The sequence below is a fragment of the Mercenaria mercenaria genome, unplaced genomic scaffold (genome assembly GCF_021730395.1).
Source record: "Mercenaria mercenaria strain notata unplaced genomic scaffold, MADL_Memer_1 contig_623, whole genome shotgun sequence".
Taxonomy (NCBI): Eukaryota; Metazoa; Mollusca; class Bivalvia; order Venerida; family Veneridae; genus Mercenaria; species Mercenaria mercenaria.
The window spans coordinates 7,652-35,581 of NW_026463508.1; the positions used below are offsets into that span (position 1 = coordinate 7,652).

The 27,930-nt window shown below is 35.7% G+C and overlaps 1 protein-coding gene across 1 annotated transcript in view; it reads left to right on the top strand.

Annotated features, from left to right (window-relative positions):
* Window positions 1-3,247: 3,247 nt before the first annotated feature.
* Window positions 3,248-27,930, top strand: part of LOC128554671 (NADPH--cytochrome P450 reductase-like) — a gene marked incomplete at its 3' end in the record, with an annotated part of 32,622 nt that continues 7,939 nt past the window's right edge. The window contains exons 1-2 of the mRNA XM_053535979.1: window positions 3,248-3,302; window positions 27,039-27,264. Of these exons, the coding sequence (XP_053391954.1) occupies window positions 27,116-27,264 (149 nt within the window). The remainder of the gene's footprint in view (window positions 3,303-27,038; window positions 27,265-27,930) is intronic.

A 27,930-nucleotide genomic window follows, 5' to 3' on the forward strand; every position in this document is an offset into this window, starting at 1 on the left:
CAACACAAGATCCTACCTAGTTTTCTCATATAAAGAGGCTGGTATTAGTGGGGCTATAACATAAACCTTCTATCTTTTCAATTTCACAGTGATTAGAAACTTGAATAACAGTTCGATTACTTCTTTATTGCAATTAAAAACATAATTAAACAAAATTTTGTCACAAAAACATGTGCAAAAAAAGAACATATCATTTTTTCAATTGACAAAAAAGCTATCAAAGCTCATTTTCATTATCTATACAGAATCTATACAGCAAACTTCCAACAATAAATTAAAACTTCTTAAAATTTCCTTTTCTCAATGTCATTGAGTCTTTCTATTCCCATTTAGTATGTCAACTTATATCACATAATGTCCTTTTGCATAAAATTTAGCCCCATGATTTTAATCACACTGTTTTCACATTGTTTACTGAATGTATCAAATTTTCCCTACCATTTACTATTAAAAACATCGGTTCTTTCTTCACTCAGTATCTATTTCACTTCCGGTATTTGTTCTCATTTAGTGTATATTTATATCACATTCCCTTTCACGTTAAGTACTCAAATAATGTTTCTTTTCTCCAATTGTATTTATATCATCTTCCGTTTATTTTCGGTACTGATATCGTAACTATTTCTTTTCTCGTTCATAAGCACTTCCCAGTCCAGTCCCATCCTCTTCATCGGTAGCATTTTATTTTATTCGTCCTAGCCTTCTCCCACCTTATACACAGAGCTCCTTTCTGAACTGCGTTCCATGATGTACTAACAGTTCCCTGTTTTCTTTTCACAGGAAGTCTCTTTCTGCTTGCAGTATCGAACATGTGATTTCTTCACACAGTAATTCAGTGTTTAAGAAATGTTCTACATCGTCTCTGGTATCACTGTTTTCCTCTACATGTCCAAAAAGTGATCTTGAAGACCTTTATCGGGAGTTATTGTAAATTGTTTTTTGGAAACGACAGGTGACTAAATTCACTTTAATTTTTTTTTATTTGCTGGAGATGAGTTGTACAGAGGTGATTTAGATGGTTTCTCGCTGGTGATTGCTTGACGGATTGCGGCAATTGGAAAGTTATTGACATTCTTGTTTTGCTTCTTTATCCACTTCTTTTTCCCAAGTGTCAGACCCGGTTTCTTCTTAGGTTTTGCCATGTCTGTAAAGGAAAAGTATACAAGATTAGATCACTGCGCCATTCTGAAATAAAATAAACATTTTATGTAATTTTGAAACCTGAAAGTCTTAGCGTGCTGACCTCTTTAAACATAAATAATGATTGCAGTGCTTCCGAACGATCTTAAAAACTGAAAACAACGTTTGAAAAAGTTAGTAAATTAATTATGACACAAATTTGAAGCTAAATCGCCGTTGGTGACACATGCACGTGTTGCGTATCAGACTGCCAACAGTTAGTACGTGTTGTGTATCATAGCAAGTGTCGCGTACCATTTCGATAGTTTGCCGATTTTTCTCAAGAATTCGCGAACAATTATTAACAAACACTGTGCATAGTTACTCTATGATAAAGATCTAACAGTTACAGATTTAAACAAGTTTAAACAGCTGCAAATTACATAGATTTTTGTGTGTAAAGAGTAATTACGTGTATCGTACCATTGTGTTTTTAAAGAAAATTATCCTCGCTTCGGTCAAAACCTCGAAGGTAACTCTGAAACTAGAGAGAACGTAGACAAGACACATACATCGCTGGAAAAAGCATTACAATGCGCATAGACTGCGCTATAAAACGAGCGAAATAGATGCTGTAGTTTTTACTAACCTTTGAAAATTGGTAAAAAAATCAAAAATCCGCCATCTTGATTTCCGTGTTCCGTACCATTTTGGGTCACGTGATTCCCCACACTGGTAAGGCTCAACTGTTGGACCCGATCTTCAATTCTCAAAATACCAAGCATTTGAATATCCGAATTTGTAAGCGAAGTCCTAGCAGACACATTCGGCATAAATCTGACGACTTCATTCTGTGGAATCTGAACCTGAACATGAAGCTTAGAAGCGAATTACACTTAAATCGCTAGTTTTACTTTATGAATCGTTATAAATGAAAAGTAGATTTTCAAAAGAAGATACAAGTTGATGCATATGTTCAAGGTCGCCGTTAACAAAATCTTTGTAAATAATTAAACATCTTCCTTCTTTCAATGTCTCACGCAGACTTCATTGACGTATAAATTAAAGAAACACCGTGTCAAGTTTTGAAATTGACAGATGATATACTCAGTAATTCATTATTGTTTTAATGTGTAGTTTTTAGATTATTTCTTTCTTGTTTTTTGAAGGTGGGCGAGTAAGAGACACACTATCATGTGCAGTGTAGGTCATATAGCGGCATTTAATGGTAGAGGAAGACCCTAGGTGCACTCCCAGGCATTGTTTCACGCATGGGCAGAACCCGGAGCATAAGCCGCCTGGACTGTTTACGTGCATGAAGAATTCAAACACCTTATGTAAGGTTTTGAACGGAGATCTCACTTGAAAGTATATATAGACAGTGCAGAAGTATGATTAAAGTTTTTTCATGAAAGTTTCTAAATATACAGATCACCAGTTAGAGATAAGTTAAATCACCTACATAATAATTATGAATTTTAAATTTCAAATAAGTGACGTAATATTTGAAATTCATTAAAACATTAAGACATTTTTTTTTAATCCAGTGTAAATTGATTTTAGGAGTAAAAGGAAATACTTTTAAAATTGACAGACGGTGTTGAAAAATAAAACAACAGTAAATATTGCATTGAAAACATGAAATACTATACAGTAAACTAGTCAAGTTTTGTTTTTATATTACCTACTGCAGTAAGTCGAAAACTATATGGAAATCGGTTTGTTTATTTCAAACAATTGAAAAATATCTGGGCATTACTAACTTGAAATATCTGGGCATTGCTAACTTGACACATACGCGTAGTTCATATGCAAACTAATTATAGTTTGTACATCGCACTCGATTATAGCTCAAATAGCAATTTAACTAAATTACAAATAGCATTTTAACTAAATTACTTACATCACTTAGCAATTTCCTTTGTTCTAATTTAATTGAGCGCAAACTCCATGAACCGGATATTGCAGTTGAGAGATTTTTATCATGTAGGTAACTTTAGAGTTATGTGATTATCACTTTCATTTCCTTTCAGTCCGATACATTCCGGGACTGGCATGTAACGGTACTACTTAGTCCCGAATATGAATGACGGTACGGGTACGGGGAATAAGTAGGTATTTGTGGTAACTGAATTAGGCTTTTGACCACATGGAAATTACAAGTGTACAGCACATCAGCTGTGGTGAGTGTTGAGTGTTTAATAAATGTTTTGCCTGTTACAAAATTAATACTTTGTCAGATGTTTCTATTTAATTTTTTATTTTACTCTGTTGATATCATCCAAGCAATATTTAGACGTATCGTAAGTTTATGTAACATGATGTTGATTTATGACCTACTTTATAACCTTTCACAGGAAATTACTAGGTGAACTGATTCAATATACTATATAGTATCGGGTTATCATGAGCGCCTGATCGGTATACCGAAATGCACCGCGATAGGATCATATACAGTACGGCGATATCCCGATCACATTATTGGTTAGACAAGCTTACAGTTGGTTCGCCAGTTCCGACGGGATTTTTACATTCTTCGGTAGAACTTCATTAAAATGTCGAGAATATAAATTATCCATGTACGTTTAGTTTGAGTCAATACTTACCACAAATATACCAAAGTACCTACTGGAACTTTAAATCAGAAAATGTTAAAAAGTAATTGTTTACATTAGCCGTATTTTCGCTACTTCCGAAGGATGTTCACCGGTTCCGTCGGATATCGTTTTTTTATCTTTCCCGTGAAAATTACTGAAAGGGGCACCTTAGGGATACTCTTGTATACTAAAACAAATTAATTACTGTAGAATTGCAACATGATTCATTTCAAAATTGACAATAGCGTGATAAAAGGCTATCACTATTTCAAGATAAGACCTCCAATGCAAACCCAGTTAAACATAGATCTTGAATATACTAATATTCATGATGAGAATGCAGCTTTGGTGTGGATTCCACCTTTAGAGAGTTTCCCACATGAGATGAGAGAACTTGTCACTGACAGCAAACGTTTTTTGAGGCTATCCGATGTTGCAGGCTTGCCTGTAGGCCATGTACCAAGAGGACTGGCAGGAGCATTTAGGAAAATTTTAGAGTCGGGTGGAAAAATCACTGCTGTAGCAACTGGAGAGCCTTGTCCCAGCTTCTCACCATGGCCAGCCCCACAGGCAACAGGAGGGGGTGCTGTAATACCATGTTCTTATGAAATAACTGCAAATGAACAAAATGACTTAAATTTGGTAACTGATGCTATTGACACCATGCCTGAGAAGGAGGCAATGAAGATCACATTAATAAATAAATAATAACGAACACTTGAATATCATGTTACATGCTCAAGGTCAAATTTATTAATAAACAGTTGACAGTAATGTTATTCAACAGTTGATTAACAGTAAGCCATGTAAATTACAAATATTACAATTTATGCATTCAAAAATATACCCGAATGTCCTGTATCTGGTCTTTGTTATAATTATGAATACATATCCTGATAATGTATCATACATGTATGACAAATTTAAGAGCTGTCTATCAAAGAAAATGATGTAAGCATGGGTCAAAATATTATTACAGTATTTCAGACAAACAAACAAAAACAGATAAACAAAGAACCTGTATTTGCGAACCAGGTATTAAAGTATTACATTATACATGTATATGGCAATGTGTGACCATGATGGTAACCAAGTTTTCCATATATCAAACCGTTTATACAAAATATGGAATGATATGAGATACTGAAATAATTTCTGTGTCAAAAAAGGGCCATAACTGAGCAAAAGTCCATGTCCTAGTTATACAGTCTTGCCTACAAAATGTACATCTGTATACTTTGATGGTAAACTAGTGGTCAAAGTTTCAAAGCCACTTTACAAATAGGTTAGACAAAATACGGACTGGTATGAAATATTTAACTGATTTCCAAGTCTAAGAAGAGCACCGTCGTGCGGTTGCTGACACTCATCTGATTTTAATAGAAAAGTCCTACCCATGATTTTCTAAGTCCAAAAAGGTCCATAATTCTTGCAAAAAGCAGGATGGAGTTATGTTTCTTGATGTACAGAGTCAGCTTATGATGGTAAACAACAGTTGCAAGTTTCAAGGCAATAGCTTTGATAGTTTAGGAGAAAAGTTTACCTAAACATAAAACTTAACCAATAAATCTGATATTTTCCAAGTCCAAAAGGGGCCATAATTCTTGTAAAAAGCAGGATGGAGTTATGTTTCTTACTGTTCAGCTATTAATGGTTAACAAGTGTGCAAGTTTCAAAGCAGTAGATTTGATAGTTTTGGAGAAAAGCTGACCTAAACATAAAACTTAACCAGGCAATGCCGACGCCGATCAAGTGATGACAATAACTCATCATTTTTTCCCCAAAAAAATCAGTTGAGCTAAAAAGGGCCATAATTCTGTCAAAATAGTTGACAGAGTTATGTTTTCTTGCCTACAAATGAAGATCATTAGGGTAAACAAATGTTCAAAGCCACATTTCATACAGTTTTGAGAAGATGTGGTCTTGTTAAAAACTGTACCAATTCCAAAAAGGGCCATAATTCTGTCAAATAATTGGCAGAGTTATGTACTTGTGCCTACTGATAAGGACTATTATAATGAACAATTGACACAAGTTTCAGCTTGATGTCAAACAGTTTCCACAAAATATGAACTGGTATGAAAAACTTAAAGATTTATAATTATAAAGAGCTGTCCATAAGACAAGGGGCTCCGCTATTTGGTGAATTTACAGTAATGAATCTATGTCTCAATTAGAGACTTCTAATTTAAAAGGAAGATACATCAAGATGTAAAGTTATATCCAGAAAGCGAAGATTGCCAAAAAAAAAAAAAGTATGAAAGGGACTTAGTTCTGCCAAAAATACAATTAGAATTATGGGGATTGTAACCATACATGCAGATGATGGTTATAAAGGAATATTTAAAGTCATTATCTTTTGAAGTACCAAAGATATGCTTATAAATAAGGCTTTTATTAAAAAATTAACATAAAAATAATTCCAAGTATAACACCTAGGTGACCTTGACCTTATGTATAACTGGCCCAACCTCTGCACATATTTTGTATGACAGACCGTTCAAAAATTATATGCCTCCCTTTGGGGGCATAAAAAAGGTTAATGAAAAACTTTTGTTTGTTTTTTTGGGTTTAATTCCGTTTTTCAACAGTATTTCAGTCATGTAATGGCGGGCAGTTAACCTAACCAGTGTTCCTGGATTCTGTACCAGTACAAACCTGTTCTCCACAAGTAACTGCCAATTGCCCCACATGAATCAGAGGCGGAGGATCAATGATTTCAGACACAATGTTGTTTATCAAATAGTCACAGAGAACATACGTCCCGCCCGAGGATCAAAGTAGACCAACGCTCTTACCTGCTGAGCTAAGCGGGCGGGTAATGAAAAACTTTAACCTTAAAAATAACCTAAGTTTACATCTTGGTGACCGTGACCTTATGTATGATGGGCCCAGCTGCCTCTGCATTTTTGTACGTTGGACAAAGTTTATGTGACGTTACAGTAAGATTTAAGCAATAGTAACAAAGATATGACAGGAAGACAAAGGTTGCCCAAAAACTTTATTTATTTATTCGGGTTTTACGGCGCACCAACACAGTATAGGTTATATGACGCCAAACAGGAGTACAAATTTTGGTTCCATATCTCATTTACATCAAAATAAAAACGAGGTATGGAATCAAAATCTGCATACCTGCTGGAATCACAGAGTTACTGCAAATTCATGTGTTAAGACCCTATTAGTCGCCTCTTATGATCATGCAAGGGTAAGGCAGTGGTTCCAATTCTATTAACCTTACAAATAACCTAAGTATAAAACCTTGGTAACCTTGGGGTTATGTATAGGTTAAAAATAACCTAAGTATAAAACCTTGGTAACCTTGCAGTTATGTATAATGGACCAAACCCCTGCACATACTTTGTATGTTTCACAATGTTTATGTGAAGTTTCAGTAAGATATAAGCAAAAGTAACAAAGATATAACAGAAAAAAAAGGTTGCGGAAAAACATTTACCTTAAAAATAACCCAAGCATAACACAGTGACCTTGACCTTGGTTATATGGGCCCAGCCCCAGCATATACTTTGTCTGCAAGCTGAACAATGTTAATGTGAAGTTAAAGTAAGATATAAGCAATAGTAACAAAGAAAAAACAAAGGCGACCCAAAAACTTTAACCAAGAATGCTCATGCCGATGCGGGGGAGAGTAGAATAGCACCCCGGCCTATTCTCTGAATAGTGGAGCTAAAAAGGGGCTATAATTCAGACAAAATCATTGATAGAGTTATGTATTCCTAAAACTGGACATCATGATGGTACGAAAAACTTAAAACAAGGTGTGACGCCGACTCTGTGGTGAGTAGGATAGCTCTACATATTCTTCGAATAGTCAAGCTAAAAGCATGTTCAGAACATGATGTTAAAATACTCTGCTTACTGCCGGATACATACATAGAAAACAGATCCCCCCAAGTATAAGTAATAGTTATAGTATGTGTGAGAGTGTGTTACCAGGATATATCAGAGCTAGGGGTACATCGAGGGTATTTTTCTCTGCACATATCGTCGAGGCCGGTAGGCCGAGACAGATATGTGAAGAGAAAAATAACGAGATGTACCCCTAGCTCTGATATATCCTGGTAACACACGAGCACTACATATTATAACTGTTTTATCGCATAGTTTATCATTAAAATTTATATATCATTTTCATTTAAATTTGTTTATTATTATTTTTACTATTTTGATTCCCTTTCTGCGCCTCGCTGACTGAAACACTAAAACTTCTGTTTTAGAAAATGTGTTCCCCAGATAAAAGTACCCAACAAATTTCTGCATTGGTTTTAAATCTTTGCATTTCATTGGCCAGACATATTGTAAAACTTGTTGTTTTGTTAAAAAAAATCAAAGAAAAAGAAACATTTGAGAAATCTCAGAATTTCATATATTTCATGTATTTCTGAATTTGGCAATAACTATCAAGTTTTTGAAATATTCTAGTTTATTTATTCTTTTACTTTATAAATGTAGGTGTTTGTGACAATTCTTTCTCTGTGAACTGTAAATTGGAGCTAAAATCATCTTTTCTTTGAAAGGAAAAAATTATACTCCCTTGATAGGACCTCAATAGAGAAAAAGTGTTCCGATATATATCGGAACAGTTTTTCTGTGCTGATATATATCGGAACACTTTTTTTCTTATGAAACTCCATAGAGATTTCCGTGTTGATATATATCGCAACAGTTTTGTAAGATATCAGCACAGTTTTGTAGTAATAATGTGTTACTATGTATAACATGCTGCAAAGATCAAAGGAAAATTGCCGCACTATGCGATAAAACACATAAGAGGATCCACATGGCTGGCTCTAGTCAAAACTTTATAACAGATTACATTGTATATTTTTTACAATAACTAAGAATTTATAACACATTCACCTTTTAGTGTTGATGTATAATTAAAAACAGCTGTGGACAAGACAGAAATTGTTATCTGAAAGTTACATGTTTGAAATAAGAAAATCATATTTCATCATGTTACACAAAAATGGCAGAAAAATTCTACACTGTCTGTTGTTAGGGCAGCACGGTCATAATCGTGATCTTTGGGAATACAAGAGACATGAATCCAACAATCACATATATCACACTGGACCCAACCATGTGGATCCTCAGTGTGCTTCCTACATACAGAACAACTATCTGATTTAGAGTCTGAACTAAAATTCAAGGATTTTTTAGCTTTCCTTTTACCTTTCTGACTTGACAAGGATTTGTTTTTAGTTTCCAATAATTCACTTTTTTTTTCTTTGTTTTTTTTAGCAACATCTTTCAGTTTTTCTCTCATATATTTTTTCTTAGCTGCAATTTCTTTTCTTGCAAACTGTTTAATAGAGCTTAGTTTCTGTAGAGCTGATGCCCTTATACTCTCTCCTGATGTTAAGCAGTCAGGCAAAGTTTTAGAAGTAGATTTCCTTCCTTTAACATTGGTACATGATGGGAACACAAGACTTTCCTTAACAAAAGGTGACATTGCATCATCAACAACTGAAGTACATTGTAAGCTGTTACTGCTTTTTCGACAATTACTATCACAAACACTTACTGGTACTGTGTTATTTGGATAAGTAACACTTATATTACTAACACCTGATGGTATGGCATTGTCAGTGCTTCTACCAGAAAAACTAGAGGCTACATCTGCAAGCAGAAACAACGGGGAAATATGCTCTGATGTAACATTTATATAATTCGTACCAGGTAAAATAGACACATCTTCAGATGAATTTGATACAGGTTCTGATAATACATTTGCAGAACTGGTACCTGGTAATTCAGACACATTCTCATCTAACACAGGTTTTGATGTTACATTTACAAAATTAGTACCTGGTAAAACAGACACATGATGTGATGATACAGGTTCTGATGTTACATTTACAAAATTAGTACCTGGTAAAACAGACACATGATGTGATGATACAGGTTCTGATGTTACATTTACAAAATTGGTACCAGGTAAAACAGACATATGATGTGATGATACAGTGTGTGGTGATACCACTAGATTATCATTACTACTTACAACAGACATACTGACAGAATGACTAGTCTGAACATTAATATTTGCAACAGACAAAGGGCTGACTACCTGTGAGGTTTTACAATTATTGTTATAATCAACATGGATATTCTCCTCTAATGATTCAGACTGAAAAGTCATGGAAGGCTCCAAACGACTATCAGTAATTTTTGACCTATCAATGGGAAAAACACCTGTTGCCTTAAAACTATTAACAACAGTAAGAGGTTTGTAAAAATGTAAAAAGGCCTCATGAAGTTTGGCTGCAAAATTTTCTTTTCCAATGCTTTTGTCTGGATTATCCCTAGTATATTTCCTAACTGTTTGGTGCCAAGCTTTCTTCAACGGTCCAAAAACACCATTATCTAATGGCTGTAAAAAGTGAGTAGCATTAGGTATCAACCTATACAGCTCTATTCCCCTTTCCTTGGCAAAGGTAAAGACATCTACATTAATATGACTGCTAACACTATCGATAAGCAAAATTACAGGTCTATCTTGACAAGCATAGATATCAAAATGTTTAAGGAACTTAAAAAATGTTTTTGCATTCATCCAGCCTTTGTCAGTGTATTCTATTACAGTGCCTGTCCTGCTGTTTATCAATGGATCATAAGCTGTTGGCTGAGGGCTTGGATATATAAGAAATGGAGGAATTATGTCACCTTCCGCATTTCCACAAAACATGGCAGTCAAACGTTTTTTACTTTTTCCACTCAGATGGGGCACGGTTCCCGGAAAGTCTGACTTAGTAGGTCCAATTACTAATCCTGTCTTACTACCCATAGCAAAACCACTTTCATCTGCGTTATACACTCTGTTAGGTTTGTCCAACAAATGTAATTCAGAAACAAACTTGTAGTAGTTACAAAACCAATTATCAAGTTCTTTTGAAGTTACTTTAGCTCTAGAACTTTCCAACGGTGATTCTTTTCTAGGCTCAACTAAATGCGAATTACGTGCCATGAAACTGTAGTACCATGTATAACCAGGTCGATCATTTTTAAATGGATTCCGACGTTTATCTTTCTTCAACATAACCTGAACAAAATATAAAAAATCTGACACACCAAGACCCATTCCTCTTTTAGACATCTCTGAAAGCCACTTCGCCATTTCCTCCTCTTCTTTTACACTAAATACAGGGTGTGGACCATTTCTGCTGCCCATTGAAACGTTATCAAAAATTCTACGTCTCAGAAAGCTTTCTGATAAGTCATTTTGTCTTGCAGCTCTCATCACTGGAACTCCACTCTCAACGTCCTTGATGGCCTGTTTAACTCTGTCTAATTTACCTGGAGATTTTCTATACCCTCTTTTGTATTTCAATGTAATTTTGGCAGCTTCTTTCTGAGCAGGGCTGGTACTGGCGTGCTTCCTTAAACTTTTGCAAGGTGTACATGATACACCACTTGAAAGCTTCACTTTGGTCATTATACCTGTTAAAATAAAATAAAAAAACATTTATAAAAGAGTGTCACTGACCCTAAAGCGCTCACCTATGTAAAAAATGTTCTAGTGTGTTTGTATAACATAGTGGTTCAAGTAAAGGTTAGGTTTCTTTTATGTTAGCCAGTATTATATACATGTCACACACATTTTTGAACATAGGGCAATAATTTGAACAAGTACAGTAGACAGTACAACTCTGAAATCACATGCCAAATATCAAGGTATTAGCTATTAACATTATTGAATTTCAAATTTTCTTATAATTATATATTATTAAAGGTATACTAGACCCAAATTTCATATTTGAAAACATAAAAAAATAATACCAGTAGTTTATGTAAACATAGAATAAACAAATGTATGTGTATTAGCACTGATGAATTTGGTTAAAAATAGTACACACTGTATACATGTACAGCTGAAAGCAGTATAAATGTGTACTATCATTAAAAAACTGGAAGTTTTTTACACAATCAGCTGTTACTACATGACATTTGATTATAAATGTAGCTAAATATGGACAAGTTATTTATATATTTAGTGAAGTTGAATAGATTTGATGTGGATTATCTGCATTTGAAGTTGATGAAAAGTTACGACGCACTCTGGCACCTATGTTTATTTGACACATCAGAAAAATGGAACAATATCTGTAGAAGGCCACAATAATGACAATTTTTTCATGGAATACTTCAAAATCAACCATCGGTATATGAGAAGATGTCATTTGAAGATTTTTCTATTTTTATCTCGGGTGGCTCCTATATGCAACCAAACAGAACTGTTTGAACAAATAGTATATAACCATCCAATGAACATCCATGTCTAATTTCATCAGATCAATTCAGTATTTCTGGGGCGTGGTGGGGGGTTAGGGCCTCCGTGACAGAGTGGTTAAGGTTGCTGACTTCAAATCTCTTGCCCTTCATCGATGTGGGTTCAAGTCTCACTCGGAACGCTAAATTCTTCATGTGAGGAAGCCAACCAGCTGGCTTACAGAATGTCAGTGATTCTACCCAGATGCCCGCTTGTGATAAAATCATGCACGGAGGAGCACCTGGGGTTTTCCTCCATCATCAAAGCTGGAAAGTCGCCATTTGACCTATTATTGTGTCAGCGCGACAAAATAAACTAGAGTGCCAGACTGTCACAAAATATGCCCATCATCGAACTCAGCCTAAGGGCCATAATCCAAGAGTGTGTGGGGCGATTTTGCTGGTTATGGAACTTGGCTGAAATATTATGCCTACAAACATTGTCACCAAGTTTAGTAAAGATCTGATGAAACTATTCCACTTAGAGAGTGGACATGCTTTTGGACACTGAATGCCTGCCTGCCAAAATGCCCCACTCTTTATTAGAGGGGCATATAATAAATAAACAAGAGCTGTCCGTAAGACAGCGTGCTCGACTTTTCTCAGTGCTTGACTCAAAATTAGAGGTTTGCCAGTAAAAACTTTAAACAAACATTCTACGTTAAAAAAGGGGCATAACTCTGACAACAATCAAACCAAAGTTATGGGGATTGTTTCTCCAAGCGTACACTTTGATAGTTAATAACTATTTTTAGTTTTAAAAGAATAGCTCCAGCGCTGTAGCCACACTGAGGCAAAGCGAGGCAGCTGCCTCGGTTAAAATTTGAAGAGCCAAAAAAAAGTAAAAAGTAGGCTTATCACACTCATGAAAAATTCAGTTACAAAAGTTCAAAAAAGTATATTATTAAATACAAAAAGAATATATCAGAATATCATCTGCCTCATTACATCTTTGAGGCAAGGTGAGGTAGAAATCTTATCAGTCGTACTGATATCCTTGCCAGGCACTTGCCCCCTCCCCCCTCCCCACCCCCAGTTGGCTGAGAAGTGACCCATACTCATCAAAGTTAACCTAATCGTTTATTATCATTATCAAATTTAAACCCCAAAACGTACCAGAGGCCACTCTTTCATACAAATATTTCAAAATTTTCCTGGGGAAAAGCCCCCTGACACCCCACTAAAGTGCTTTTTTAAATGGGGGTGGGGGGGAGGGGGGTGTTTACGCCGTATTTGAACAGTATTTCAGTCATGTAATGGCGGGCCCACTAAAGTGAGGGTACCCCGATACCTCAAACTTTAGACCAGAAAATGCACAAGAGGCCACCACTTTATATCTGTATTTCATTATTCCAGGGGGAGAGCCCCTTGACCCCCTAACATGTGAGGGTTCCCCATTCAGTACCTAAACATTTACACCAAACAATGCACCATAGGCCATCATTTCGTATCTGTATTTCACAATTTTCCAGGAAGAGAGCCCCCCTGACCCCACTAAAATGATGGGGGAACCCCTCCCATACCTTAGAATTTATACCAAAAAGTGCACCAGAGACCACCATTTCATACCTGTATTTCATTTTTTTCTGCGGGAGACAGCATCTGAAAATCAAGACAAAAAAATGCACCATAGGCCACCATTTCGAATCTGTATTTCAAAATTTTCCAGGAAAAGAGCCCACTGGCCCCACTAAAATAAGGGAAATCCCCACCATACCTTAAAATTTAAAGGGAAAAATGCACCAGCGGCAACCATTTCATACCTGCATTTCAAACATTTTTAGGGGGAGATCCTCTGACCCCCCGCCCTCCCCCCCTCCCCCAACACGGACAAAAGCCCCCTCCAGTACCTACCCCATCTCGGGCTATAAACTAATAAATTACTAGTAAAATGATAAATATCATGTTCTTGTATGTGTTTACTGGTTTTCTGATTGTATTGCCTTTTAGTTACAAAAATGATTGTGTCCGACCATATAAGACTAGGATAAATCCCCAAATATCCTTATTAATATATTTTTTTTTTTCTTAAAATATGAAAGTAACTGTGATAAACAGGGCTAAAAGGACGGTTTTTACTGTGATATAACACTGTCTGAGAGGGCTTCAGAACGCACCAGAGCCTTCCTGGGGACAAAAATTCCATGGGGGAAGGTATGCCCCCGGATCCCCCTAGATTGCCTCGGTTAAAATTTGTCTCTGGCTACGGCACTGAGCTCTGATAGTAACAGAGATATTTGACTTTATCAGAAACTTAAACAAAAAAATTCTAAATCAAAAACGGACATAACTCCAACAAAATTCAATTCAGAGTAATGGGGATTGTTTCTCCTGGTGGAGACTTTGATAGTAGATAACTATTTCAAGTTTCAAGTTAATAGCTTTGATAGTAACAGAGATATTTGACTTTATCAAAAAATTTAACTGAAAATTCCAAGTTAAAAGGGGCATAACTCTGTCAAAATTCAAACAGAGTTGTGGGGATTGTTTCTCCTGGTGTAGACCTTGATAGTAAATAACTATTTTAAGTTTCACGTCAATAGCTTTGATAGTAACAGAGATATTTGACTTAATCAAAAGCTTTAACCAACAGAGACGCCGACGCGAGTGCAAAACTATAGTTCTACTTTTTCTTCGAAAAGTCGAGCTAAAAAGTTGTTTCGGAGGAGATATTGTTTAAACACAATTGTTGATGACAGACTGACATACAACGGACACAGCATGATCACAAAAGCTCACCATTATTAAAGCACTCTGTGCTCAGGTGAGCTGAAGAATTAGTTTATCAGGTTATGGTTATTACCTCCATTTTATGAATTAACTGCTTCTGAGCAAAAAACTTTGAAATGATTTCAAGCTTACTTCCACAACTCTTGAGATAAATATTAATAAGGTGTAAATATAATAACTATAATTGTTTGTTTACGGCTTCCCACTTACCCTGTTGCCTAAATGTTTTTATGGCCTTGGAGAATATTTTGTTTTAGTTTTTTATTGCAAAACTGCACTTTTTACGCTATAAACTTGGTCAGATATATTAGAAATCAATTTACTAATGCTCTAAAGGCATACCTTTATTTGTATCCATTTTTGACACAAAAATAATTTCCGAAAAGTCTCCCTTTTTTTAATGTATATAAAAAATTCCACCTGTACCATGTGTACCTTCCCAAATTTTTTTAGCATGTTACCGGAAACAAAGAACTTTTTCGTTTAGGCCTAACACTGGTATTAGGCTTGTATGTGAAAGAAATTGTCTGCAGTGAAATAAATTCAACAGAACATTTATATATGAAGTCAGTCAATCAAGTTAATATGCTTACTGAATTTTCTTAAAATCCACTGAAAAATATTATATTTTGTATCTCCTGAAATCACATCACAACAACCATACAGACAGACATACAAGCAAGGCCAATTCACCCTTAATGGGTGGAAAATTACATCAGTAACAAAAAAATCAACTTGCATTACTTTTTCTGATACCTGAAGTACCCCCCTAGGGTACCTCATCAAAGTTTATGAACAATTCATCCGAACTGGCTAAATGTACTACCATCATATTGGTCTCAATTTCATTATGAACTAACGAAGTGATATTATTTAAATTTTGACCATGTGCTGCTTATGTATAAGGCATAAATTCAGGACCAAGAAAAAATTGCAAATACCCCTGCCTTTCTTACCACACACAATCACTATTTCCTTGTGCAATAAACTTCAACATGGATTCAGCAAATGTAAACAACCTGTCAATATGTTTGGGAACATTTTGTTACCTTGTAAAATAGTTTTGCCAAATAAATGTCGTTATTAAAATTCATACATGTGACGAAACATATCTAAACATTTTCGGCTTCAGATAACTAAATTGTTAGCCGGCGATAATCGGAATACTTCGGAACCGGTGAAACGTCGGAACTGGCGAACCAACTGTACTGTCGCTGAGTGGCTGCTTTTTTAATTTCTGACTTTTGCAGCCACCGCAGTTTGACCGTCACAATATAAAACAAACTGTATACGTCGGATTAGTTCGACTAATTATTGGTATACACCGAAATGCGCAGTGATGTTTTGAACAGGCAGGGCACATCTCCCGATCGGGGTACATTACGGAATAATTACCTCGTTCAGGGTAAAATACCCCGATCGGGGTAAGACAAGAACAAAAGAAAAGTTCAAAAAATTTTATACTTTGTTTTTCTTTAAAGTGCCAACAGTAATATATATACTAAGGCAGTGGCTAGGTACCTAGACCTTTAGTCTATGTAGCCGGTTCCGGCTACCTATAGTAATATATATACTAAGGCAGTGGCTAGGTACCTAGACCTTTAGTCTACGTAGCCGGTTCCGGCTCTATATATACATATCGTATATGAACATGCAAGTAATAGTAGCCGGCTTTAATAAACTGTATCTATAAAGGATAATAAGGATTATTATATTAGTTAAATAAATTAAATTTCTTGTGATTTATTATTTTGTGTTTTACCTGTTTATTTTGCCATATTAACGCATTCATATCATAGGCGGACATTTTGTTATGTTAAAACGTACTCGATACATATTCGAGATACAGTGATTTATTCTTAAAAGAAAACAAAACAAACAGTTAAAAAAAAGGCAAAACAAAGAGCATCATCGTACATTAAATGATGCGGCTCTACTGAACATAACGGCGTTTGATCATTTCGTGTGCCTTTTTTAAGAGAAAATTTTAAGTGATCATCGCTTTCGCACTTCTATGTGCGTCTTTAATTAATTACCTAATTACCAACTAATTTCTTCGCCGATTTGTCTATAAATCAATGATCTTGATTGGTTCTAACTTCTAATTGTTTGTTTGAACATATGAGCTCTTTATTCTACGGTAGCGTGATAAATGTGAAATGTAAAATATAATTACATGTACATATCAAAAGACCTTATTCTAAAGTATCGCCGACAATTGAAATCATCTATCATTTTTTTTGTCAATTTATAACAACTACAAAAATTCATTAAAAATTTTACTTTTAATTTATAAGCATGCCATTTAAACACCCCGATGACAATAGCGACGCTTTGATCATTTGCTGATAACATAACAAAATATCTGCCGATATGATACGAGTGCGTAAATATGGCGATATAAACAGGTAAATCACAAATAGTCAATAATAAGTCACAAAAGTGAAATTTATTTAACTAATATAATGATCCTTTATAACAAAGTATATTAAAGCCGGCTACCTTGACTTACGTGTTCATATATGATATATATATAGAGAGAGAGCCAGCTACCTAGACCTTTAGTTTAGGTAACCGGAACCAGCTATGTAGACCTTTGGTCTAGGTAGCTGGAACCGGCTACCTAGCCACTGCCATATACTAAAGCTTTATATCATCATTACAAACATGCTTATGTACCATTTTATCAATTTTGCATTTGTTAAAAAATGTTGAAAATCTAAAACTTTTACAACAAAAATCTGTTAAAAATCGTTATATTAATTACTATTTATATCATGCAAAGTTGACCGGAGAATATGAGCATTAGCAAAGTAATCAAATATTTTGTACTTTTCTATTGTTCTTGTTGTACCTTGATTGGGGTATATTGCCCCGAACGAGGTAATTTACCCCGATTGGGAGATGTGCCCAGTCTGTTAAATTCGGGATATTCAGCAGATCTATTTCTGGGGAAATTATGTATCAAAAAAAAATTCAAAAATTGAAAATCCACGAATTTATGTCCCCACGAAACCGCCGTTTTGGTCAAAACCACGAAATTTCGTGCCGACGAAATTAAATGATTTCAGTATGTATATACATATATAGGCAAGAGAAATCAGTATTCCTGTTCACGCTAAAACCTGCGTGATTCTCGTCTAAAAAGTCATTTGCACGCACAGGGCTTTTCATCCTGACATAACAGAGGCTTGTATATAAAGGTCTCTTCCCAATCCAAAAATATATTATTTTTTCCCAACTGTGGCAGAGATATTTCCCAAAATACAAGGTAAAATTTTCCAAAATCGTGCCAACAGATGATTAAGATTTTGTTTACATTTTAGTATTTCCAGAGTAAGCTTTTGTCTGGTATGGATTTTTTGTGGCACTATAGGTATGGATTTTTTGTGGCACTATAGCCTAACAGCCCACAGAACCACGTGTGACGCATTACCAGTCTAATCCCTTATCTTCCCTGGCCTGGATGTTAGTCTGTGTTTCAGGGGAGATAAATTTAATTCTTCTTACGGTATTTACTTCTAGTTGATTATTTTTCTCAAAATGGACAGTTATCACTCATAAATTTCCCAATTTGAAAGGCCAAGGCCTCTTCCCAATTTCCTGATGAAAAGCCCTGACGCAAGTTTTAAAAATCCGTGGATAAAATGCAAGTTTAACATAAAAGATCTGACAGAAAATACAATGTTCCAGAGCTCCAGATAAGGGCCATTTTTTCGTAAATATATATTTGTATGGGGTCAGATATGAATTTATTTTTAAATGTGGTCGTATCAGTAAGAATTTATTTTAAATGTGGTCGTATCAGTACTAATAAACTTAAAAAATGTGGTTGTATCAGTACAACATGTATCTGTATTCAAAGGAAGATCGAGCCTTATTGCATGTCCACGCCAAGTTGCACATTTGGTGGTCTGTAACCCAATATATTTTTCCAGTATTTAATTTAATTAGCGAAAAGTAATAGACCGGTTTACCACTTTCATGCATTATTTTGCATTTTTTTTCCAAATCTATCGATCCAGTCAAAATAAAATGGCAGCACGCAGTGCAAGAGGCAGGTCGAAATTCAAAAGAACACACTGCTGCTTACATATGTTTCTTTATTGGTGGAAAAAATAAACATTGAAAACAAAATTATGACACATATTTAGCCAAAGAATGATGTAAGAGTCTTACTTATTTTATTTCAAAAGTAAGTCAGTTGGTATCAGTACTAAACAGATTTCCTTGTTACTAACTTTTGTCTGTTATCTGGCAGTAATGTTACTAATTTCACAAATTATCAGGTAGTACCATTACTAATTTCACAAAATTTCAGGGAGTACCGTTACTGTAATAAAACAAAACATCTGAGGTAGTACCGTTACTAATAAAACAAAACCTTATCTGGAGCTCTGATGTTTGTCCAGATAGTGAATTAAGCGGCCTGGTCTCTTTTTGGGTCTACTCATGCTAAGTACTGCAGTTGGGCCTAAAAACAATTTGCAAGGCATCAAAACAGATTGAATTTACACATCAATGGCATAATTAAAGCACTGCCTACTTCAGGTACTTTTGAGATTTTTACGCGAGAACTGTGAAAGTCAATCAAATTATTTCGAAAAACTAGATGCAGATGTATTTGGCCAATCAGCGGCGGAGTATTACACAATCTAGCCCACCTATTGTTTCCATCCGGGCATTCGGCATGCACAGCATGTGTACCAAATTGATGCTTGAGCCACTAGTCGGATCACAATATTGGTACGCCGAAATGTGCCGTGATGTTTCAATATGGCTTTTTGACATGTCCCTTGTGTGTTTGGAATAGATGCACGCGCCACCAGCCTGACTATAACGTGTATAAATTGGTCAAAATCTGTGCATATATTATACCAGACTTATATAGCACCTTTTTCATGATAAACATGTTCAAATGCACTTTACATAATAGCAAACGCAGCCACACAGAGCGCAAAATTCATCCTCTACTAGTACAGACACAGAGCGATCTGACCACAGGGACAGAGTCCCCAGAACAGATAGAGAGAAATCATTTTTAGATACAGCCAAGTCTGGCTAACTTAGCCCAGCTCTTTGCGAATAGAAAGTCTGGTTCTTTAATGTGCCCAGTGTATAGCACTGATACACGCGAAGCTGTCTTTCATGGGAAGAACCAGTACAGGCCTCTAAGTTAGGTGGGAGACACTCAAGAGCATCTCAGAAATTTCCAGTGCCTGGACTGGGATTCAAACACCGGACCTCTGGATTGACAGTCAAGCTTATTACCACTAGACCACCGGCCCACCTTTACTGGACAGAAATGGAGTACACAATCGAGCCCACCTATTGTTCCGATCGGGCTATTCCACATGTCTAACTTGTGCGTAGAACAGAACATGATCTTTATTACACCCATGTAGTTATACATTGAATATGGGGAGATTATATACATAATGTCAATACATAATAACATAACAACATGAACTTGCGACAGGCAATACAGAATTGATATGTGTGTATCTAGCTAACCTTAACTTTTCCAACCATATTCTTTCAGAAATCTGAAATGATATGAGTTTCTGCAGCTTTTTCATAGGTCAGAATATGTAGTTAATTAGTTAGTTCCAAGCTGTGAAATCCACTATCCCCTGATTGATATCGTGTAATTTCATTTCTTTGACTGCTGGTAACATTCTGCATGTAAATCATTTATGTGATTTTAGGAAGTGGCTAGGAGTCTGGTAACTGGACTTCCAAGACCCAGAGTCTAGAAGTCTGGTAATCAATAAACAAGTTCTATTATGCATCAACAAATGTACTATTACGATATGTGTTGCTTGACTTTTATTTTTGCTTGTCCAGTCAGACAGACAAATACTCTCGGTAAGTACTTTTACAGACCTCTTTTTCCCGTTTTTATTTTCTCGAGTTCAGGGGTTTCAGAGCTTGAAAAGTGACTGAACCAGCTGCCTAATGTGACTTTGTTTGTGCCATGACATACACCTTTACATACTGTCAGTTATATCTGGTCTCCCCTTTAGGTATCACTAGCAGCTGCATGCTAGTTCTCAATAGGACTGTGTACAGTTTTTAGCTCACCTGAGCCAAAGGCTTATAGTGAGCTTTTTTGACCGCTCAATGTCCGTCATCCATTGTCAGTCGTGCGTCCGTCAACATTTTCTAAAAAAATCTTCTTCTTGAAAACCACTGGGCAGAATTACACTAAACTTCACGGGAATGATCCTTGGGTGGTCCCCTTTCAAAATAGTTCAAAGAATATAATTCCATGCAGAATTCTGGTTGCCATGGCCACCAAAAGGAAAAACTTTAAAAATCTTCTTGTTCAAAACCACAAGGCTCTACCTAGAGCCTTGATATTTGGCATGTGACATCATCTTATAGTCCTCTATCAAGATTGTTCAAATTGTATCCCTGGGGTGAAAAGAGGCCTGCCCCGGGGGTCACAAGTTTTACATAAACTTGTATAGTAAAAATCTTTAAAAGTCTTCTTGTCTAAAACCACATGACCTGGGCCTTTGATATTTTGTGTGTAGCATTGCCTTGTGGTCCTCTACCAAAATTGTTCAAATTAGCCCCTGGGGTGAAAAGAGGCCCTGCTCAGGGTGGATCTCATATTTTACATAGACTTATATAGGAAAAAAACTTTAAAAATCTTCTTGCCTGAAACTGCAAGGCCTAGGCTTTTGATACCAAGTATGTTGCCTTTCATAGTGTTTCTCTACCAATATTGTTCAAATTATGTCCCTAGGGTGAAAAGAGGTCCTATCTTGGGGGTCCCAAATTTAACATATAGACTTAGGAAAAAAATTAAAGATCTTCCTGTCGGAAAGTTCAAGGCCTAGGCATTTGATATTTGGTATGTAACATTGCCTGGTGGATCTCTAACAAGTTTGTTCAAATTATGCCCTTTGGGTGAAAAGAGGCCCCGCCATGGTGGTCACTTGTTATAATTATGAGTTATATAGGAAAAAAATACTTAAAAAATGATCAGATCATATTTCCCAGACTGTTTGATGACCGAAGTGATTAGGGATCACTTGACTGTGACCTTGACCTGCTGACCTACTTTCTTGTTTTTAAAGATACAGCCTTGAAATTTGGACGACATGTACAATTTTGCACACCAATCTTAAAACTGTCTTTCAGTGACCATGAATGTGACCTACTTTCTAATATATATGTGCAGTTTTCCATTTGAAACATGCGGCTCATATTACTCAGGTGAGCGATTCAGGGTCATCATGACCCTCTTGTATACCTTTGACAAACATTAAAACAGCTTTAGAATTTGGAAAAAAATTCTTTAAAGTAGTGACAGATTTATACCTTGCACGCCTCAAAGTTTGCAACAGAAAAAATACTGATAGTTCTAAAGTATTATTGAACATACAACAAACACTTTTGACTGAGCAAAAATAAAAAAATACAGGCCTTACAATGAACTTGAGATTGAATGTTATTAGAAAGATAAAGACTTTAATAAGATGTCTGGGAGTGTGTGTGGTGTGTAGGGGGAGGGGGAGGTAGGGCTTGGCGGGGGTGAGGGAGAGAGGACTTGTGTGTGGTGGGGTGGGGGAGGGAGGGGTTGTATGTGGTAGGAGGGGGTGGGAGGGCTTCTGTGTGGTTGGGTGGGGGAGGTAGGGCTGTAAATTTATCTGCACAGTCAGTTGGTGACCCTTACTGTTTTGGAGTCAGTAGGTCAGATGTTAAGATTGAAAATGGTGATTGATCAATAGTTTGAGAATAATTGGGACTTCAACCATTAGACATTACAGCTTGATTGTCAATGGTCTGGAGGTGAAAACTTTTCTTGGAAGTCCAGGGATGGTTTAATATTTTCCAGGGACAGTCATTGAATATCTCCAGAAAATTGTTCATGGATGTCCAAAGAATTAAGAACTTAGGAAGTTCATGGAGATATTTCCCACGTTTTACCAAATTACACAGTACATATTCCTTTCCTAACTCATGGAAAATCTGTCCAAATACTCAGTCTGGAGTCAAATTTCCATGGAATTTCATGGACATTCCATAAAAAACTGTGGAACTAATCAGCAGGGTTATATCATTGACATCCAGTTCATTGCTGAAAAGTAATTGTTTGTAATTAAGATATTTCTTATATTTTTAGCTCACCTGAGCAATGCTCAGGTGAGTTTTTGTGATCGCTCGATGTCCGTCGTCTGTCTGTCAACATTTAGCTTGTGTATGCGATAGAGGCTGTATATTTCAGTTGATCTTCATGACATTTGGTCAGAATGATTGCCTTGATGAAATCAAGGCCGAGTTTGAAAATGGGTCATCTAGGGTCAAAAAGTAGGTCACTAGGTCAAATCAAAGAAAAACCTTGTGTATGCGATAGTGATCTTCATGAAATTTGGTCAGAAATTCAGAATGATTGCCTTGATGAAATTTAGGTCAAGATTGAATATGGGTCATCTTGGGTCAAAAACTAGGTCAAATTAAAGAAAAACCTTTTGTATGCGATACAGGCTGTATTTTTCATTTGGTCTTCGTGAAATTTGGTCAGAATGATTGCCTTGATGAAATCTAGGCAGATTTTGAATATGGGTCATCTTGAATCAAAAACTAGGTCACTAGATCAAATCAAAGAAAAACCTTGTGTATACGATAGAGGCTGTATTTTTCATTTGATCTTCATGAAATTTGGTCAGAATGATTGCCTTGATCAAATCTAGGTTGATTTTGAATATGGGTCATTTAGGAACAAAAACTAGGTCATTAGGTCAAATCAAAGAAAAACCTTGTGTATGTGATAGAAGCTGTATTTTTCAATTGATCTGCATAAAATTTGGTCAGAATGATTGCCTTGATGTAATCTAGATTGAGATCGAATATGGGTCATCTGGGGTCAAAAGCTAGGTCACGAGGTCAAATCAAAGAAAAACCTTGTGTATGCAGTAGAGGCTGTATTTTTCAGTTGATCTTTATGAAATTAAGTCAGAATGATTGCTTTGATGTAATCTAGGTTACGCTGAATATAGGTCATCTTGGGTAAAAAACTAGGTCACTAGGTCAAATCAAAGAAAAACCTTGTGTGTGCGATAGAAGCTGTATTTTTCAATTGATCTTCATGAAATTGGGTCAGAATAATTGCCTAGATGAAATCTAGGTCAAGTTTGAATATGGCTCATCTGGGATAAAAAAGACGGTCACTAGGTCAAATCAAAGAAAAAACTTGTGTATGCGATAGAGGCTGTATTTGTCAATTGATCTTCGTGAAATTTGGTCAGAATGATTGCCTTGATGAAATCTAGGCAGATTTTGAATATGGGTCATCTTGAATCAAAAACTAGGTCACTAGATCAAATCAAAGAAAAACCTTGTGTATACGATAGAGGCTGTATTTTTCATTTGATCTTCATGAAATTTGGTCAGAATGATTGCCTTGATCAAATCTAGGTTGATTTTGAATATGGGTCATTTAGGAACAAAAACTAGGTCATTAGGTCAAATCAAAGAAAAACCTTGTGTATGTGATAGAAGCTGTATTTTTCAATTGATCTGCATAAAATTTGGTCAGAATGATTGCCTTGATGTAATCTAGATTGAGATCGAATATGGGTCATCTGGGGTCAAAAGCTAGGTCACGAGGTCAAATCAAAGAAAAACCTTGTGTATGCAATAGAGGCTGTATTTTTCAGTTGATCTTTATGAAATTAAGTCAGAATGATTGCTTTGATGTAATCTAGGTTACGCTGAATATAGGTCATCTTGGGTAAAAAACTAGGTCACTAGGTCAAATCAAAGAAAAACCTTGTGTGTGCGATAGAAGCTGTATTTTTCAATTGATCTTCATGAAATTGGGTCAGAATAATTGCCTAGATGAAATCTAGGTCAAGTTTGAATATGGGTCATCTGGGATAAAAAAGACGGTCACTAGGTCAAATCAAAGAAAAAACTTGTGTATGCGATAGAGGCTGTATTTGTCAATTGATCTTCATTAAATTTGGTCAGAATGATTACCTTGATGAAATATAGGCCATGTTTGAACGTGGGTCATCTGGGGTCAAAAACTAGGTCACTAGGTCATATCAAAGAAAATACTTGTTTAAACTCAAGAGACCACATTTTGGGTCCAATCCTAATGAAAATTTGCCAGAATATTTGTTTCCATGAAATCACTAGGTCAAACATGTTTACACTGTTATGGTGTGTTTCTCAGGTGAGCGACCTAGGGCCATCCTGGCCCTCTTGTTGATTGTTTCATTTCCAAAATTTTTAGGTTTTGTTTTAACTAGATTCATTTTGTTTTAATTTCTTTTGTAATCGACAGTTAACGTGATTAACATAAACATCTTTTCAGAATTACCACACGCTTGGCCTGTAGCATCCTGGCAAGATTCACAAATGAAATGAGGGCATTTGGGCTACTTTAGGGGCCACCTAAGAGCTAAAAATAGAAAAAAGACTTCTTCTCATGAACTGCTTGATGGATCTTCAACAAACTTGATTTGATTCATCATTGTAAGGTCCTCCCCCAAGTTTGTTCAGATTTGGGCCCTTGACCCCTTTTAGGGGCTGCTTAAGTGCCAAAAATAGAGAAACCTTTAAACAACTTCTTCTCATTAGCCACTTGATGGATCTCCATCAAACTTGGTCTGCTAGCATCATTGTAAGGTCCCTCTCCAATCTGACTAAAGTACTTGATCTTCTAAACGAAGATCTGAGAAAGAACCCATTCACACTCGTCTTCTGTATATTTTGGATTTCCAATATTGCTATTTTTATTTCCGGAAATCTATTTTTATTTGAACCAATCAGACTGTTTGTTCGAATGTCAGAGTAAGAAAAATATGCAGTCAGTCCAGGGCTCGAACCCGGGACCCCTCGCTTACAGAGCAAGTGCCCTACCAACTGAGCTAACCGGCTATCTGACATTGTGTGACATAAGAATTGTAAATATCAAAAACCAAGGCTAAATATAGATTTTTTTAAGCTTGCAAAATATTGTAAGTAAGCCTTTTGATTGGCTAGCTGAAGGGTCGTCAGAACGAGGCTATCAGTAGCTCGTCTTCAGATCCTAAGTATATATCGTAATAGGAGATGTACTTTAGTCAGATTGGGTCCCTCTCCCAATTTATGGGGGCACTTAGCCCAAAAAAACGATTTCGTTTCTTTTGTAATCTGAGAATTATAAATTACTTCGCAAGTTGTAGTCACACGGGGAAGCCACCAAATTTTGACTTCTGTTGCAAAAGTAAAAAACAAGAAAAGCCCTGTTTCAATAAAATGCCATTTTGGGAAATTATAGCATATGAATTTCCCAATTTGATAGAGGGATGAAAAGCCCTACTATTTATGTAAATTTGAGACATTTTTCGTTTACATTTACATGCAGGCTGATCAGTGTCTGCACTGTTTGCTACAAAATGTATTCAGTCAGTAAATTTTCATTGAACACCCCTTCAAATAATAAATGGTACTGCCCAAATTGAATGATGGACCAGTCCATTTTAGAAATTAACAAGGTAAAGGTTAATATATAATATTAAGTTCATTCTTGGGTCATTTTATAGCTCACTCAAGGTTATAAATTGGTACACACCTGACTGAAAATATAGATAACTACACTGAATACGTGACCTGGTTTTCGTACGCAAATACTGTCATTGCCTATATTTACACATTTAGTAATTTGTTTAAATGACCTTCATTTCAACTTCGTACACTCTTGGTACACGTAATATCGGATGTGCATGAAGTATGTGTTAGTTTATAGTCTTTACAATGTCATATTTCAGCACAGTATTTTTATGTTGTAAATATACATTTTATATCTTCTTGTTGTATTGAAGAGGAAATCAAATAAGCACATAGGATTATATACATATCTTGTGGATTTTTTTACTCAGTTTAAGTTTGTATGAGATATTTTACATAATGTTTTTATTTACACTGTAATTTCTTTGAAATTGTTTATATTTTTTACACGTTTTACCATGTTTACATTAAATTTCATGTTGTTTTTTTTCAAAGACAATTATTGAATGGGGACTTGAATTTGGGGATTTCAAATTTGAAGGATAGGATGTATAGAAAATTGCCTGTTTATTGGGATTTAGTTTTCAGAATCTCTACTGACACTTCTAACCAAGAAAATCCACTGGAATTAGTCCCCATGAATATTAGTAATTTTGCAGTAACTGGATATGAACAGAGACTGGTTTAATTAAATGGAAAAATTTAGTTGTTAACTCTGAGTGATATGTTTTATTTTGACTTCTTTAATTGTATTAACTTCTAATTTTATGATCTTAAATTTAATTTCAGAGCAAATTAGTAAAGAGTGGAAATAATTACTACTAAATAGAAAACCAGTCCAACATCAACAACAGCAAATTTCAAAAATGACAGAAGAAAGTGAAACAGAATCTGGAGCTTACTTTTCCAATTTGGATTTCTTCATTCTCTCGCTCATGGCAGGGATGGCAGTCTACTGGTTTTTCTTCAAAAATAAACAGAAAGAACAACCAACGTTTAAAAAGCTGACTGTTGCGTAAGTTAAAGTTTGAATTCATATTTTTCACATTGTCATTCTAAAAGATTCTGGAGACTGTTTAAATTACAGGTGAATTTTTCCACCCTATATCATCCCTTGTATCAATAAAAACATGATATAGGGGATTGCATCTTGCACCTGTGGTTCAAATGGCTCTGACCTTACAGGGACACAAACCTGCAGCTTCTGGCCCATGAGTGTGATACACATCGTTTTTACTGTATTGAGGCACCTAAAATTAAGGCTGATATTGTGGTACTAAATTCTTTGAATATAATCAGGATACATTACGATCTAAGGGTGCGAAACTGTGTTTAGTGACCATTCCCAGAATACAGTTTTATCATTGGTCAGTTTCAGATCAGCCAATTAGATGCTGATAAAACAAGACTGATTTCAAATCTGTGTTTAAAACCGTGGATACAAAAGTTTAAAAAAAGCCTAAACTGGCTGCAGTTTGATTACAAGCATTGGATAGTAGTGTATTAATATTAGCGGAGTACTAATTTTCACGCTATAAGCGGGATCGGGCATGCGCTAATTCATGTCTAGCGCTAATATTAGACAGAAATGAAAGACTTTCCTAATAAAAAGTAACATTTATCGTATTGAAAATATCGTAATTATAATGCAATAAAACACAGAGAAATACATATTTATTGT